General features: G+C 42.7%; 1 protein-coding gene across 1 annotated transcript; it reads left to right on the top strand.

The window, feature by feature from the left end:
* Positions 1–2,048: 2,048 nt before the first annotated feature.
* Positions 2,049–14,841, top strand: gng2 (guanine nucleotide binding protein (G protein), gamma 2). Its single transcript, XM_029493202.1, has 4 exons — positions 2,049–2,257; positions 10,314–10,390; positions 13,612–13,730; positions 13,938–14,841. Exons 3-4 carry the CDS (start codon positions 13,644–13,646, stop codon positions 14,064–14,066), a joined length of 216 nt encoding a protein of 71 aa, XP_029349062.1. The 5' UTR covers positions 2,049–2,257; positions 10,314–10,390; positions 13,612–13,643; the 3' UTR covers positions 14,067–14,841.
* The last annotated feature ends 1,476 nt before the right edge of the window (positions 14,842–16,317 follow it).

Here is a 16,317-nt window from a genome sequence, read left to right as displayed (position 1 = left end):
GCTTAAGCAGTATCTCTGTGTTCCTCAAAAGCTTTTCATTCCAGCCTAAAATGCCATTTTAGTTTAGCAAGTCTAAAGTCACCACCCATGTTCTCTCAGAGGTGGATTAACAGCACATAATAAACCAGCCTATTAAACAAAACAGCTGCCATGACACTACAAGGTTCAATGATGATCCCCAGAGCCGATAATAAAACATAGTAATCAGATTACAAATAAACAAATCTCTGGATTAATCTCTTCTCCAGTGATGGACAGAGTTACTGCCGCTGCTGATTCAACAAGGCCATAACATACAGTAGTAGAGTGATTCTCAACCAGGTCTCTACCTGAGGGAGAACTCCAAGGGGTAATGGTTATTGTGACAATAACCTGTAAGGGATAAACTATATTTAATAAAATTATGTGACCACCCCACAATAAAACACAATGCTAATAATTAATACTTGAAATGTGCAGTTATTTTCTTTTAGCATCTGGTTCATATTCCATTCACAAAACATAGGAAATGTGACATATGTTGTCAATGAGCTCATCCTTTTGGGCTGTGAAGGCATATCAAGACAAAGGTTGGGAAACTGGTCTGAATGGACCCAGCAACGGTTATATCCTGTCACTGTGTTGTCCTGGTTACAGTGGCTTCCTGTGTTCACCTCTACAGAAACCACTCATGGTTGTCAGTTCATCGCAGAGACAAACAAACACATTACAGACAATTTAGATGTCTTTGGACGGTGGGAGGAAATGCACAGAAACATGGGGAGAACGGCCCCAGGCCTGGGAACCAATCCCGTCTTATTGTGCCTTCTTATTATGGGGCAGCAGCACTAACCACTATGCCACCATGCTGCCACCTCCACAGAAACCGTGGCTCACTAACTCTCTACCTTCCCCTCCTCATCCCCTCCACCTCTCCTTGAGTGTGTGCTGTTACTGTAAGGTTCAAGGAGAATAACATCTGCATGAATGGAGCTGGGGAAAATGTGAATCACAGAAAACGTAACATTTGGTTGAGACAGCAGGGCGAAGATGAGTAACGTTAGCTGAGTTTACCTGCAGGCGTGGAGCACATATGCATCAAAAACAGGACACTTGTACTAACAATGCGCACTAACAGATGTGTGTCAGAAATATGGAAGACGGGAAAAGGACTCATTCTACAATCCTCTTAAATTTGTTGCTTAATAGTTAGAACCGTGTGTAGCTTTGGATGTGCACCCAAGTGTGTATTGTGTAATTTCCAATTTTCAGGCCATTTTTTGGTCCTTTTGACACATTTTTTCATTTTATTCCTTTTCCTTTTCCATCCAGTAGTTGTTGATTTCAGTCCAGTTGTCCGTACCTAATATCTGCATCGTGTCCATTTTACAAGATTGATCTCAAAAATGTTTTCAACATCCTGTTGATTGTCTTCCTGCTCTGTTAAGGTAACTCTCCTGCTCATTTACACACCAGCTGCATGTACACATGGACCATTTGATCTCCTTAATCTTGCCAAATTCTCAGAATGTCACCACCCAGATGTGAAAAGAGCAATATGTGCAGCACGCTTGTTTATTTATACGCACTGTTACATTTTTTGTCACGAGTTGCTCGGACACAGTTTCTTTTTTTTGGTTCACTGTAATGGACAAGTTGGCTAAAACCTCAACCAGCAGCATGTCATGAGAGAACTGTAGGATGGCGCTGTTGTTGAGGGTGGAATTAATTTTTCTCATGCAATATCTGGAATCGTCTACAAAACTCAAGTCAAATGCTAGTTATGAGAGAGGAAAATTAGCCGCTGAAACCTTTGCAGAGAGCAACGTGAATATTCATCAACCTGGAAATCGAAGCTAGTTCAGTCTGTCAGCTGTCCTGGTATGCATTTGTTTACTGTAGGTGTTTAGAGAGACAGCTTTTCCTGTGGACCTCTGGGAGATGAAGGGAGTCTACTCTTATACCAGAAAAGAGAGGATAGAAAGAAGGAGGGAGGGAGGAGGAGGTGGGTAGTTTCTTACAGCCTGAGCATTTGGCTAAAGGGTGGAGACTCAGAGCAGCAGCGAGGAGGGATGTAGGGAGGATCTCAGCTGGAGCAGAGAGAGAGGGAGAGGCATTCAAAGAGGAGTGTGCGCCGAGTGTGTGGATGTACTCGCTTGCCTTGTTGACTGACTGTGTGTGTGTTTGTGTGTAACAGAAAGGGGAAATTGCGTGGATACTACTTCACAAGACTGGATGCATTTGGCATCACTGAAAGAGACGGCACACACAGAAAAAGGTAAGCCCCCCCTTTTTCTTTTTTTTTTTAAGTGGGTGGGGGTGCGCAGGTACAATTTATATTTTTTTATGTTTTGGCAGCATCTGGGTTAATTTTATCCAAGACAGGGTGTGTTCTGTGAAGGAGGGGGGTTTTTTCATATACAGGCTGTCATTTTGTCAGCGCTTGAGGGGCAAGATTGATGCCGCTGGCTGGTTTACATCATGGAATCCCCTCCTCCCACTAAAATCTCTAAAAACCTCCTTGGTCTGAGGTGAGCTGCTGCTGCTGCTGCTTTATTTTCCCCCATCTCTCCTTCATACATGTGTGTAGAATAAAACAATGGACTCGCTCTCTTCTTTCTCTTTTTCCTCCCTCCTTCTTTCCCCAGGATTGGGCAGATCTTATAATGTGGAGCCAAAGGAATTAAGGGCATCTGTTTCAGAAGGATAGTTGTACGAGCTGACAGAATGAAAAAGAGACAGATGAAAAATGGGGGATGTGGCGCACAGAAGGGGATGCTAAAGACGAGAAACAGAAAACCCATGAGGAATCCCACAAGCCTCCTGTGTGGTTTTCCAGCCATTCTCAACCCTCACACCCTCTATACCATTAGGAGAAAGCAGTCGACCACACACAAGCTCCATGTAGTGGTTGTATCAGGCAGATGGCTGCGAGAGGAGGGGGGAGTAGGGTGTTTTTATGTTGCTCATAGACAGATAGCATCGCTGACAGAAGCATGCATTTGCAGGAAAACAGAGAAAATGATTGCAGATGTGCTGTTCTTCCCACTCTTAGCTCATACAAAGGCATCGTCATGCACAACTCATACTAAATCATCTTGTCGCGTGTGTGCGTGCGTGTGTGTACGTGGTTGTCTGTTACACATCCAGGCCTGTTACAAAATCATGCACCAAGTCAGAAACACGCAAATGCTTACGTCCAAGCAGCTCGTACTGTATCATGAAGCCTGAAGCCAAGCTGCTCCAAGGCCACTGATTGTTTCACACGCTGTGTTGTTGAGACTGTAAAAGAGGTTCACAAAGTGTCCACCGTTACACAAAAAACATCAGAAACCTTGAGCACAATGGAAGGCTTTGAGTGTTCCCGATAGAGAGCCAAGAGGGAGCAAGGGGGGAATGATAGTGACGAATAAGGAATAATGAACAGCCATCTCTGCTTTATTGACCACTTTGACCCCTCCACTCCCTTCACAGTCTTAGACCAAGAAACCCCCCGTTTCAGGCCAATTTATCAATCGTTCTCCAAAATCCGTTGCTTCCTAAAGTACCTAAACAGCTGAAGTCTTGTCTATGTGATATTTAATAGGAGATAGAAAGATGTTGTTGCATTAAGGGTTTGACCTTTGTACTCGCTGAACCTGTTTGCTTCCAACAATGTTGATTTTAGTTTTTAAGCTTATTCAAGCGTGCATTGGTCCGTCTGTATAGACGGCACCACAGTTTTCTACAGAGCCTTTGGGGAAAGACAAAATGAAATGTTCAATATTTCAAGCAATATCTCCTCTATCTAGTCAGGTTTTAGGAAGTAAAGAGTGAAGAATATTAAGTCTCACAACACTGACGTTCAAGTTAAACCATCTTCACCAAGAGGCAAAACTTCAATGTTTTTGCTTCTTTGCCTAAATTGATTTTGTGAGCTAACTCTGATTGGCTTCAATGTCTCAAATGTATAAGAGCTGTAATTTAAGCCTTTTGCTTCAAACCTTGCTCAAACAAAGATTGAGTCCTCATCCAGTCATGTCTGTACAGAGTTAAATCTCAAGTAAGTAAAATATCAGAAGTGCCCGATTTAAGTCCTTTTGTGAAGTAAATCAGTAAATCTGAGGTATTTTTAGGCATTTTGGAGCAAATGCTTCTCCAAATCATCTCCAACCAAGACTCAGATGAAGTCTCAAGTTTTGAGGGATTGTAGAATTGAGTTCAGGACTCACAGCTTCCTTCATTTTTGTGACCTAATTCTAATTTAAGCCAAATTTTCTTTTTTCTGATCAGTATTTTGGGTCTATTTAGGACAATTCTAACCAAGTCATAGAGTTCATTAAGGAATAACATGGCAACCAAGTCTTTAGTATGTCAAATCTTCAAGCGGTCAAGTCCAACAGCTTTTCCAAGTTTTGGATCTTGTTTTTTAAGATCTATCTGAGACATCAGTCTTCTTTGGGGACTGATAATTCAACTCAAGTTAGAATTTTTTCCAGATAAGGCTCAAGTCTTTGATCCTTAAAGACTTGAGACAAAGCTTGAGTATTTTTATTTAATTTTACTGGGTTTTTAGACTTTTCCAACCAAGTCTCAAGTCAAGTGTCAAGTAAAGTCTCAGGTCCTTGAGAGCAAATGTGTTCTGTGCCAACTTGCTTCAAATATAAGTGTTTTTAAAGTCTGAGTGCTGACCTCACAGACCTTAAACTGGCAAATACTCTGTTTCTGACCATCCAGATGAAGTCTATCTAATGCAGGATCCTCCCTAATGCAGATACTTTCATTACTTTTTGAACAAGTCAGAGTTTAAAACTCTCTAAGGAGCGCACTCACACTCTCAGCAGAATCTAAACAAGCCCGGATGTTTGTAATATTGTTAACAGCCCAGGAGTCTGGCTGTGTTATTCTTGGCATGCTGATTGATTCCAGAGGAAAAGTATGTTTATGCCTCTTTACTCAAATGCAAATGCACAAACCCTGCTGATTCCTCACAGCTAGAGCACAGGGAAGAGCGCTTAATGTACACAAAAGATGTAAAACTGTCATCCATCACTCAGGAAGTTCACCTTGTCTAATATGGTGACCACATTGGCCACTTCTGGGTCTGATTTTCAGTGCAAGAACTAGCAACAACCCACCCAGTTGAAACTGAAATTCACCAGCATTATTTGGTTGCTGTTAATTTTCCATCATAGTCTCAGAAAAGCATGTGTTTGTCAATGCTTCTAATGCCTTGTAACTGTTCCTGTGGATGCTTTGTTGAGGATTGTTTCTACCCCCCTAACTACATTGTTGATGCATAACACATATCAAAGGTAGTTAAGTCTTTAAATGTTTGAGTCAAAGAAAAGCACTTGGTCATTGCTTTAATCTAACAAAGAAGGAACATGCCGAGCCTTGCTCGTTTGATTTAATAAACATAATAGACCACATTTGCGGTCCCTGGAGCAACAAGCATCCTCCCCGCTGCCTCCTTGACACCCAGGGGATGCATCATTTCCTGGGCCACTGCCTTCTCACTTCCCCCCTTCTGAGACGTAGATTAACCCTCCACACTCACACACACACACCCATACACCACAGCCTTTGAGATGGCAGGGTTGGCAGGGCGGGCTGGGGGTGCCACAGATGCCTAGACTAATCAAATGGTCACGGGTGGTGGTGGCGTTGGTCCGACCAAGAGGCAGCAGCAAGAGATCTGCCGGCACCTGCTCTTATTCACTCACAAGTGTTTTATTTCATTTATGTTTTGATGGAAAATATCAGGTGTTTTGTAACAGTGAAGGAATTTTTTTTTTTCTGAATGAATGAATGGACTAAGGAAACCACAAACCTCCCTCCCACATAGAGTATGGATCCAAACCACTGAGGCACTATTGCAGTAGATGCACCGTAATCTGACTAAAACGCTGTAGATACCAAATGTAAGGCGATATTAGAATTTACTTCCTGTAGATCAGTTATATTTATCTCAGTGAAAACTTTGCAGTAATGAGGGGTTTTCTTATCAATGTCTTTTTAACACGTTTGTGGTAATAAATCAGATGAAAGAAAAGGTGACACCTCGAGGACTTTGCTGTTCCCAGTACTCCTTCTTCTCATTCTTGTGAAATTCAGGTCTAGGCCAGATTCCTGCTCAAGGCCCCGTATGTTCAGAGATGGTGACGTTGAAGGAGGCTCAGCTGTCACACTTGGCGTCATGTCCCCAGACAGCCATGGCCTGACAGCTCTGCTCTCTTGTGTCCCATCTCTCCCTCTTTCGTTTGTGTGCACAGGGATCAGTGTCCTTTCTCTTATTCAAGGGCAGGGATCTGTGCTTTATACATTCAATATTCAATATGTTCGTTAATAACTCCAGAGGTCAGTTTTATATTACATCTCCTTACTGCGGTTTCTGGAAAAAGACACCACCGTCACATCTCAGTCTCTTTTATCTTCCTGATACACATTAGTCTAATTTCCAGCTTTCATTTATTTTTCTCATTCAGTTCAGCCCCTCCCGTCTGTTTACGACACTGTAAATCTTTGTTTAGCTGAGTGTGTCCTTCGCTGCCTCTTATTTCACAGTGACATTGCAGAGTCTACCTTATTGTCCTGTGACACACTGAGGATGGTACAGTCACAACGGCGCTGATGACTGAACTGGGCTCTTGCATTCTCATTGCTCCATTACCATGTTGACTTTTAAATTATTTTCAACAAATAGCTCTTCATTTCTGAAACTCTGCACTGTGGTTCTAGATTCCTTTACTAGCTGTAAAACCCACAAAAGAATGGACTTAACAGGCACAGAAAGAACTCTGTCAGGAATTTTTTTTATTAGTTAGTTATTTATTTCCCGTGGCAGTCTTATTTTAAAGGGTCAATTCACTCAAATTTCAAAAGAACTTTTGCTCATTTATCTCTATTGCTCAGGTAAATCAGTTACTTACTACAGTACAGCCTGTCTGATTAACAAACTGACTACCTTATACACCTCATGCAGTTGTCAAAACTTAGCCTCAGTTATGTGTGACCTGCCTCTTCTCAGTCCCTGCAGACCCTCACAGGTTAATCACTGGCTCTCCAGGGTCCAGATGGCTGAGCCAGGGACATATTTTTAATTACCACGCTCTCATTTCACACCCTGGGCATCACAGAGGACAGAACACTCCCTGCCTGGCAGCCTTAATTTCTCTCTTTGAATGTTGCAAAGGCATAAAAGACAGGATACAGAGAGAGAAAAGGGGGAGGGAGAGCTGAGAGTCAGCATGTGTTGGAATACGTGAGAGATCGTCACTCGACAGGCCAGGAATTATATTTTCCCTCGCCAGGATGTTTCCTGCGGTGCTTAATCACCCTTTAAGTCAGCTATAATCACATCTGTGGAGGGCCTCGTCACGAATGCCGACCCCCCAAAAACCCGAGAGGAAGGCGTTCAAAACAGCTCCAAATGGCAGGGGAAGGATGGCAGAGGGGTTCGGATTGATTCGGTGGTGTTAGCAGCAGGACGCAGCATGCTGGGGGTGTTTCATGCCCATCAATGAACACCTGTCGGTCACGGAGGGAGGGATGGGAAGCAGAAGGTTGGAAAACAGGAGGGAAATGGATCACCAGTCACATCCCATAATGCATCTTGCTTTTTTGCCCCTCCGTGCAGTTCAATACCAGATGCTTTACCGGCATAGAGACCAATTTTGCCAAAGCATCGAGCTAAAAATAGTTGCTTGCTCTCTCTTTAACACACTCCTTTATCCCCTCATCGTGCTGCAACATAAATATGACAGCAATGGAAAATCTAATTGAGCAGTTATTTTCCTGACTTTGTTTTACAGCACTGATCCAAACTGGAGGAAAAAAACAGTAAAAGATGTGAGACACGTTTCAAAGACGATACATCCTCTCTTTTTTACAGACAAGGAGACATATTTTTCCATGGTGTTTGGTGGAGGCCAAACACAGAGCTATAAGTAGATGATCCCTGCACCTGTGCAGTGTCATCTTCAGAATCCGTTCACCATCATTTTATGCATGTTTGGACTTTTAGATGTAGCAGGCAGCCATCGTTTCCATTATTTTCTGTACATCAGCCCATTAGGAAACTTTTTAAACTCACTCGGGCTATGTGATCCATCACAGTGAAAACTGTCGCACTATAACTGCATTTGATTAATGAAGGCTGATTGAATTGCGTTATCTTCTAAATATAGATTTGTGTGACGTTGATACAAATGAATGTAAAAGTAATAGAACTAATGGAGCGAATGTAAAAAGTAATGGAACAGAAGATGAATTACACAACTGAACCAAGTTTCATGAGTGCACAGATGAATTTTCTTAATGTATGGAAATGAACGGAAACTGAAAGATGCCAGTGATGGCAGACAAAGTACGTCTCTCTTTTTCAAAATCACATCAGCACAGTGTGCAAAATGATTCACTGTAATACTGGATGGATATCAAATACTCTTTTAAATATTTCTGCAACGAGGTTACACTCACATTTCCTTCATGATATTCAAAATTATAAAACATTTGCCTTTATTTTCATATTTCAACTGCCTTCTGTTCAGTAGCATTTAACAGACAGTTGTGCATTTTTCCAGAGAAACTCCTCCATGTAAACGAGTTTGCTGATTGATGAGCCGGATGTGTGAGTGATCACACACTGAGCAAATAAAACCTGCTCACAAGTTCCAGGTAACATGACGCTGTCTGTTTGTCATCTCTGCCCTCAGCAGTCATGGTGATTAGTTTTGTATAGGTTCAGACGCCTGAAACTGAAGCATGTTCTTTTTCATTTGCAATGGGAAATATTTAATATCTTTTAGATGACTGATTAAGAAATTATTTCATTTTTCAAATAGCCTGAGCCTTCTTAGTCCCCAAAGTCTGCAGAACTAAGCATCCAAAACTGTTGCTGCATCAGTCATAGGCTGAAATTCATAATCTTATTTGCACCTTCTTTGAAATAGTTTTTAATCAAACTTTTATTTTTTAGACTCCATCTCTTGCATTATTGATCTGAGACAACCTTTAACTGGACCTGGAAAATGTGCCCATCGTTAAGAAAGCATCAGTTTACCTCTTGACGCTTTCTATTTTTCCATTCAGGGATTTGAATTTATGACTGTAATATATTTTCTCATGAAAACCTGCAACAGTCTTGCTGCACGCTGAAGCACTCCAGAGAATAGTAGAAGAATCAGTGTGCTGATAAAATGATTGTACGTCTTACATAACACAGTGTAACAGTGTGGATTAATGGTGACAGTGCACTGCAGTAAAAAATCCTGCTCGCTTTCTTTATTTGCTTTTTAAACTCTGCTGGTGAGGTTTTGTTAATGGATGCCGCGTTGTAACGTTGCTTTAACGTGATTTACGATGGTTGGAATTCCCTTCCTCTGCAGATCTGCTCATGCAGGGTAATTGGCCCATTTATCAGAAGTAGCAGAAAACTGAGCTGCAGAGTCACACATGCATTAAGAACAAATCTGCTGGACCAGAGAATGAGAGATGGAGGAGGAAAAAAGAAAGAAAGAGGGAGAGGAGAGGTGAATAGGTCAACAAAGACAGAAGCTAAACCTCAACGAACAGTCTGACGTTTTGGGAAATACACTTATTCACATTCTTGCAAGAGCTAGACGAGAAGATTGCTATCGTACTCATTTCTGTATGTGAATATATCGCTAGAATGAGCAGCTGGTTAGCTTAGCAAAAATACAGAGGTGACACAATCCACTCTGCAGCATTTAGAAAGATCACAACTGAACATCTTATGTAATTTCCTTACTTCACATGAAAATAAAAAGTGCAACTACAACAAGGTGTGGGTGTTAGCACGATGGAGTATTTCCTGGCCAAGAATCATGACTTCCTGAACACGACCCAGTCTTACGCATCGATCCACGTATCCGTTAAATAACGGCAAAATGGAATTCAAGTGCACCGCTGTCCCTGCTCCTGCACAAACAAAAACACACTACACGTTACACACAATCACAGCCTGTTTTTGTACAGTTCTACAGATGGTGTTGTGTTCCTTCATTTGGACTGAGCAGACAAATGAAGTTGATTGTTAATGGTTTTATGCCAATTTTGTCAAAGTGCCTTTCCCAAACCCTAACCCTAACCCTATTCCTTTAAAACCACAACTTAATTTATAAATATTGTTCCCCTACAGTTTGAGTTTGTGTTTTCTGATCTGTGTACGAGCAAACTGTGACATTCGGACACAGTGATAAGTCACACACACACCACAAGCATCGTTATAATTTATCAGGAATGCAGAAATGAAAGTGCGCAGAGCCTCCGCTTCTGATCAGCCTCCAAATGTCACCGTCTTCTCCTCTTTATCTCGTTCTGTCTGTCTGCAGAGAGCTGGGTGGACACAAACTGCTGACTGAACTGCAGGCAGACACCGGGGCAGAGTGCGGAGGAGTAAGCAGACAAGGTGAGTCGAGACAAGAGAAAGAGGCAGTGCAGCGTGATCAGAGAAGGCACAGATCCAGCTGGTTTCGTAATGCAACAGCACCAGAAGCTGCTTTTTGAATTCAGTTTGGAAGCTGCGGCCTGTATCCATCTGAATGCATTATTTATCTGAGCCAGTTGAGATGTCACAATTATCAGCATGTTGACACCATGTGCAACATCCCAGGATGGTATTTTGAGCAGCTGACAGATAAGAAGGAAGGAAAGGTTCATGATACAGATGAGCAGCTGTAAAATTCAGCCCAGAAAGAACTGTAACATCTTCTGAAGCTAAAGAACAGGCAGCTCTGTGGCCGTTCATGTTAAACCCTTTGAGTTGCCTTCCAGGTACCAGCTCGTCTGGTATATCCCCCCCCCTCCCTCTCTAGATAGGAAAATGTCAGGGTGGCATTTTCACACGCTTCACTGGAAGTAAACGACACCGTGGACGTAGCGACGCTTCTGCTAAATAGCTCATCTGTGCTTATTTTGCCTTTGTGAAATTCATGACATCATTCTTCTCTCCTCCTGTGAAAGAGTCGCTCAGTGGAAAAATAAGTGGACACCATTTTCACCATGTTTACTCATACATATAAAATGTTTTCATCCAGTCTCCCTTAAAATGAGGCTATTTTCTCAGAGACTGATTGTTTCCTGTAAAAAATCAAAGCCCTACTTTTTCCATAGACATCCCAGAAACCTTAAAGCGTGACATCTGTCCCTATCAATAGCCCGGTGATACGCTGGCCCGTTTTGACATCTCCCCTGAGTGTTGAAACAATATTCTGCCCTCAATATGAAACACCACAAAGACTCATTTCCTCCTCACAGTTGTCAGTCATGGCCTTGTAGTAAGTCTTCGGCCTATTTTTATTTTGGTGAGGGTTTTTTGAAATCAGGAAATAAAAAAACAAACAAACAAAAAAACTCCTTCACTATTTAGTGGCATTCACTGAAAGGCTCCGTGACTGTAAGATATTACAGGAATGATGGCATATGGCATCCACACAGGGAACCAAGATTATTGTGCTTTAACCCCACAAACATATAAATATGTTGAACCCAGGAGTCTGCTGGGAGGAAGTAATCCAAAAATCCCCCCAGTTGGTGTAAACAAGATCTGGAGGAGATTCTGCTGTGGTAGCAATGGAAAATAAAGTAGAGCAATAATCTGAGTAACATTTGGCCCTGCCTGGTGTTTTTGTTAAAACGTCTTACTACATACTTTCTTATGAAGAAAAGGACTTCATTGTGTAATTCCTTTGAAAACCTCAAAAACAGCACATTAGATATTTAGAAAACTAACCCAGCTTGAATGAAAAGCTTCTCCCAGGATCGCTCCGCTGCGCTGACTCTGAAACCTGATGTTTATATTGTGCTGTTAAGACTGCACAGTCTGCTGCAGGTTGAGCTCATAAATCCTCTTCAGACTGTCATTTAGTTTCCACTCACATCAATTCGAGATCTTCCAGCTCAGTTCAGAGGATGTTTCATCGGTAGAAAAGGTAGGTATTAAGTAAATACTATAAATCTTCACTTAAACTTGTGTCTTAAAGTGGCAGAGATGATGTACAGGTCTTCAGGTGCACAGATTACTGCTGTGTGTGTGTGTGTGTGTGTGTGTGTGGAAGCTTTTTGATTGTTGTTGGTTACACATAATGTTAGAAATGAGAAGTTATGACTGTTGTCTTCATAGATGAAATAAAACAAAACACAACTTCATGATGAAAAATCTTCTGCTGAAGCTTTATGACCTGGTTCCTGCAGCAGGTGAGCACCTGGCTGAGATCATCCTCAGCCCCACACTGAGACAAACCACAGAGCGTACAGAGGGGGGGGGGGCACAGGGGATTGATCACACACCAAGGATGATGCACCCGCAGCTTGATCTATTTAATCAAACAGGTTATAAAAAGCAAAGAAGCAACAGGGGACGTGAAACTAAAACTACCAAAACAGGCAGGTGACAAATGTAAAGACCAGATGCTGCGGCCTTCTTTCAGCTGTTTGTGTATTTATAATGTACACACAAGCCTGATTGTGTGTTGCTGCCTGATTCCTGCTCACCAAATATCCAACACAGAAACTTTCTCGTCTCTCATGAAGATCCGTTATCTTATTTACTTTCCAAAGTGGTCCTGAGGTTTATTTAAATCAACACATCACTAAAAACATCATGTCGTGGACGTGCTGCGGGCGTCATGTTTTCCCAGAATCTGTGTGCACTCTGTCATCACGACTATTTTTGTCCGAAACTGACGAGAGCCTTCACTGCCAACTCAACGGATGTGTCAAAACCAATCTTTGGAATAAACTGAGACTAAAAATAATAAGTTGGCTGATGAAAATGCTGTCAGCCAACAATAACCAACAATAACTCGTGGTTCCACTGGAAGTGAGTAAATAAACGTTTTTGGAAAAGATAGACTGACATATCAGAGTCCAGGTCTGACACTGAGTCCAGGTCTGGTCCAGGTCTGACCCCGGTCCTGGTCTGACACTGAGTCCAGGCCTGGTCCAGGTCTGACCCCGGTCCAAGTCTGACCCCGTTCCTGGTCTGAAACTGAGTCCAGGTCCGGTCCAGGTCTGACCCCGTTCCTGGTCTGAAACTGAGTCCAGGTCTGGTCCAGGTCTGACCCCGGTCCTGGTCTGACCCCGGTCCTGGTCCGACCCCGTTCCTGGTCTGAAACTGAGTCCAGGTCCGGTCCAGGTCTGACCCCGGTCCTGGTCTGACACTGGTCCTGGTCCGACCCCGTTCCTGGTCTGAAACTGAGTCCAGGTCCGGTCCTGGTCTGACCCCGGTCCTGGCCCGACCCCGGTCCCGGTCCGACCCCGGTCCTGGCCCGACCCTGAGTTCTGGTCTGACACTGGCTGACACAGTTAAGAAAGCCTTCATTGTTGCCACAGAACCAGTAGTTTCTTTTTTTCACGTCTGTACCCAGTCTGTTACTGATGTTACTGATCTGTTTATCTACTTTAAATATGGTGCTGGACGAAGCTCTGCCCCCACCGTCTCCTCCCCCTCACTGTCATGGGCTGCCTAGCAACTGACACCATAAATAATATGCCTGTGTCTGTGTGTTTGCAGGCATGTGATAATAAACAGGGTATCTCTTAGCAGCGTTCCTGCTGCATTATAGTGCTCGTCTTCCTCGCTGACACTCCGATGTTTGCGATGTTTAAGTCTCTTCCTCCTCTGCGCAGACTGAGCACAGGAGACCTGACCGATAGTGCTGATGGCGAGCAATAACACGGCCAGCATTGCACAAGCCAGGAAGCTGGTGGAGCAGCTGAAGATGGAGGCTAACATCGACAGGATAAAGGTGAGCTGACCATCCAGTCAATACTACATGATTATTACGATCAGTGATGATTTATTCATTCTTCATGTCTGTGTTTTAATGCAAACTGGGGTCCAAACACGTCACAAAGAATATGTTCAATATTTTTAGTGTGAAACCGATAAATTATTTTGCAGGAGTCTTTATGCTCAGCTCAGTTAACATGAAACTGAATGTGTGTGTGTCCAGGTGTCCAAAGCAGCGGCAGACTTGATGTCTTACTGCGAAGCCCATGCCAAAGAGGACCCCCTGCTGTCCCCGGTCCCAGCATCGGAGAACCCGTTCAGGGAGAAGAAGTTCTTCTGTGCCATCCTGTAAACCTGACATGGCCCTTCAGCAGTCTGCTCAGTGTGGGACTTTGAACGCGGACGTTCAAACTACGTAGAAATCTTCTAGTAGGAGGGCACGGTGATTATTGCCCCCTTTGTCGAACGGCACCTAAAGAGTGCACAAATTAAAACCACAGAGTTAACATGTAAACCATTAAAGGAGTTGTGATTGCTTTGTTGAGGGGTGTTGCAGCATGTTGAAGGGGTCTGCGCTTTTTAGATGACACCACAGGGAGGGAGGATGATGAGTACCCCGAGACGTGACGGACAACCAGTCAGCCTAACAAATCTTCAGGTTGTGATGTGTACAAAACAAAAAAAATACATAAAACAAGAATAAAAATAATTTGTGGTTCTTTTGGGACTTCCAGATGTTAAATGGTTTGTGGTGGATCGAGCTCCGTAGGACAGCAAACAAAAATACGCCTTCCACTAGACACCACCTGATTATTGGAATGTTTTTTAAGTTCTGTTTCTTTCTTTCTTTACCTTTCACCTCGATATCTTTCTATAACTATGTGATTACTGAAACTGCTCTGTTAACTTGGTTTTGTTTTTTTACACCAACATTCTAGTGAGAGCTTTTTTAATGGGATGTTTGAAACATTCAACTCTGTGATTCTCTTTACAAACACCTTTCTGAAAATCAGTCTCTGTGTATCTACATCTATCTGGCAAATGTGATAGTTTGTCTCCTTCAGATACAAACCCTCTTTCTACTCTTTGTACAAAATGACTAGCAAGTAAACTGTGCTGTGCTGTGAGTTCTGGATGTTTGTGTTTGTATCATTAACTATTGCATGAAATGGACAAACGCTCGTCTCTCTTTGCTTTCATGTGAAGATTGTATGAAACCGAGGCAGCCTCCGTAAGGAAGTGCCAAAAAAAAAAAAAGAAGAAAATATTAAAACAAAAATGATTCAATGTGGACTCACCCAGGAACATCTCTCAAAAACAACACTGCTGATGGTCGGAAGCTTTTTTATCAGTTTTCAGATGTCTGTGCTGGTTTGGTGAAGGTGGCTTTAGATATTTCAGATACATTTATTTATACTTACAGTTGAAAAGGGGAACATCTGAACTTTTAGCAATCTTCAAATATTAAATTATTTTCAACATTTTTTCATAATGACATAAATATTGGTTATCTGCCTTTAAATGAAGCTGCATTTGGCTAAAATAAATAAAAAAAAAATCACATTTAGGGAGCATTTGCAAATGGAAAATTTTTAATTTGACACAAGATCCCTTGTAATTCATCTTGACATCCACTTTCCTGCATCCATGAAAATTCCAGAGTTTCAAATAAAGTTGTCTGGCCTCGGTTTGTGTTTCGTTGCACAACACAACTTAAGAAAAATGGATCCAGCCTGCAGCCTGACAGATTCAGCATTTTGTTTTTCTCCTCTGCTCTGCTGCAGGAGATCAGGCGCCTCCCTCAGGTTTTTCATCTGCCACTGCAGGGAAGACATGGATCTGATTTTATCAGCGCTTTTCCCATTTTAAGAACCTCCTCATGACAACGACTGGAGCAGTTTGGTGCATTCCTTTAGAAATAACGATACAAGAGAGGATGAACCGGTCTGTTCCCGCTACAGTTTGAAAGGCTGACACAAAAGGCAGGTAGAAAGCTGAATGTGTTATTATTTTTCATAAAAATATGAAACACGTGATGCCAATCATAAATGTTCATAGTTCACATAAGTTTGAGGGGAGCCTTACCGAGGGTGCCGGTTCGAATCCCACCTGAGAGCAGCGTTTCTCTGGTGGTGCAGCTGATTAATATGATGGACTGAAGAGGTCCTGCAGCCGCTGGGACCACCAAGGTGGCACCATGCCAGGTGTCAGGATGGCCGAGTGGTCTAAGGTGCTGTGGTCAGGTCAGTCTCTGCTGGAGGTGGGGGTTTGAATCCCACTTCTGACAGAAACCTGCTCCTCAGTGCTGTGTGTAAACAGATGATGTCATGATGGCTCCTTGGTTTGCTGCTTGTTTCCAATCGATTGCAGAAGACACATGATGCTGGAGGTAATCTGACAGCCAATCATTGTCGAGCATTTTCCAACAATTGACCAATCACAGGAAATTTTTCCTCTTTTCCCTTCCCTTCCCCTGGTGCTCAGGTCGCAGTCTCCGCAGGAGTCGTGGGTTCAAATCCCACCTCTGACTGAGACCTTTACCACAGTGCTGCGTGTGAAGTTATCTGACAGCCAATCATCGTCAAGTATTCTCCAACATTTGA

Source organism: Echeneis naucrates, chromosome 22, assembly GCF_900963305.1.
Source record: "Echeneis naucrates chromosome 22, fEcheNa1.1, whole genome shotgun sequence".
Lineage (NCBI taxonomy): Eukaryota > Metazoa > Chordata > Actinopteri > Carangiformes > Echeneidae > Echeneis > Echeneis naucrates.
The sequence above is the reverse complement of the archived record's forward strand: the minus strand, read 5'-3'. Positions and strand labels throughout refer to the sequence as shown.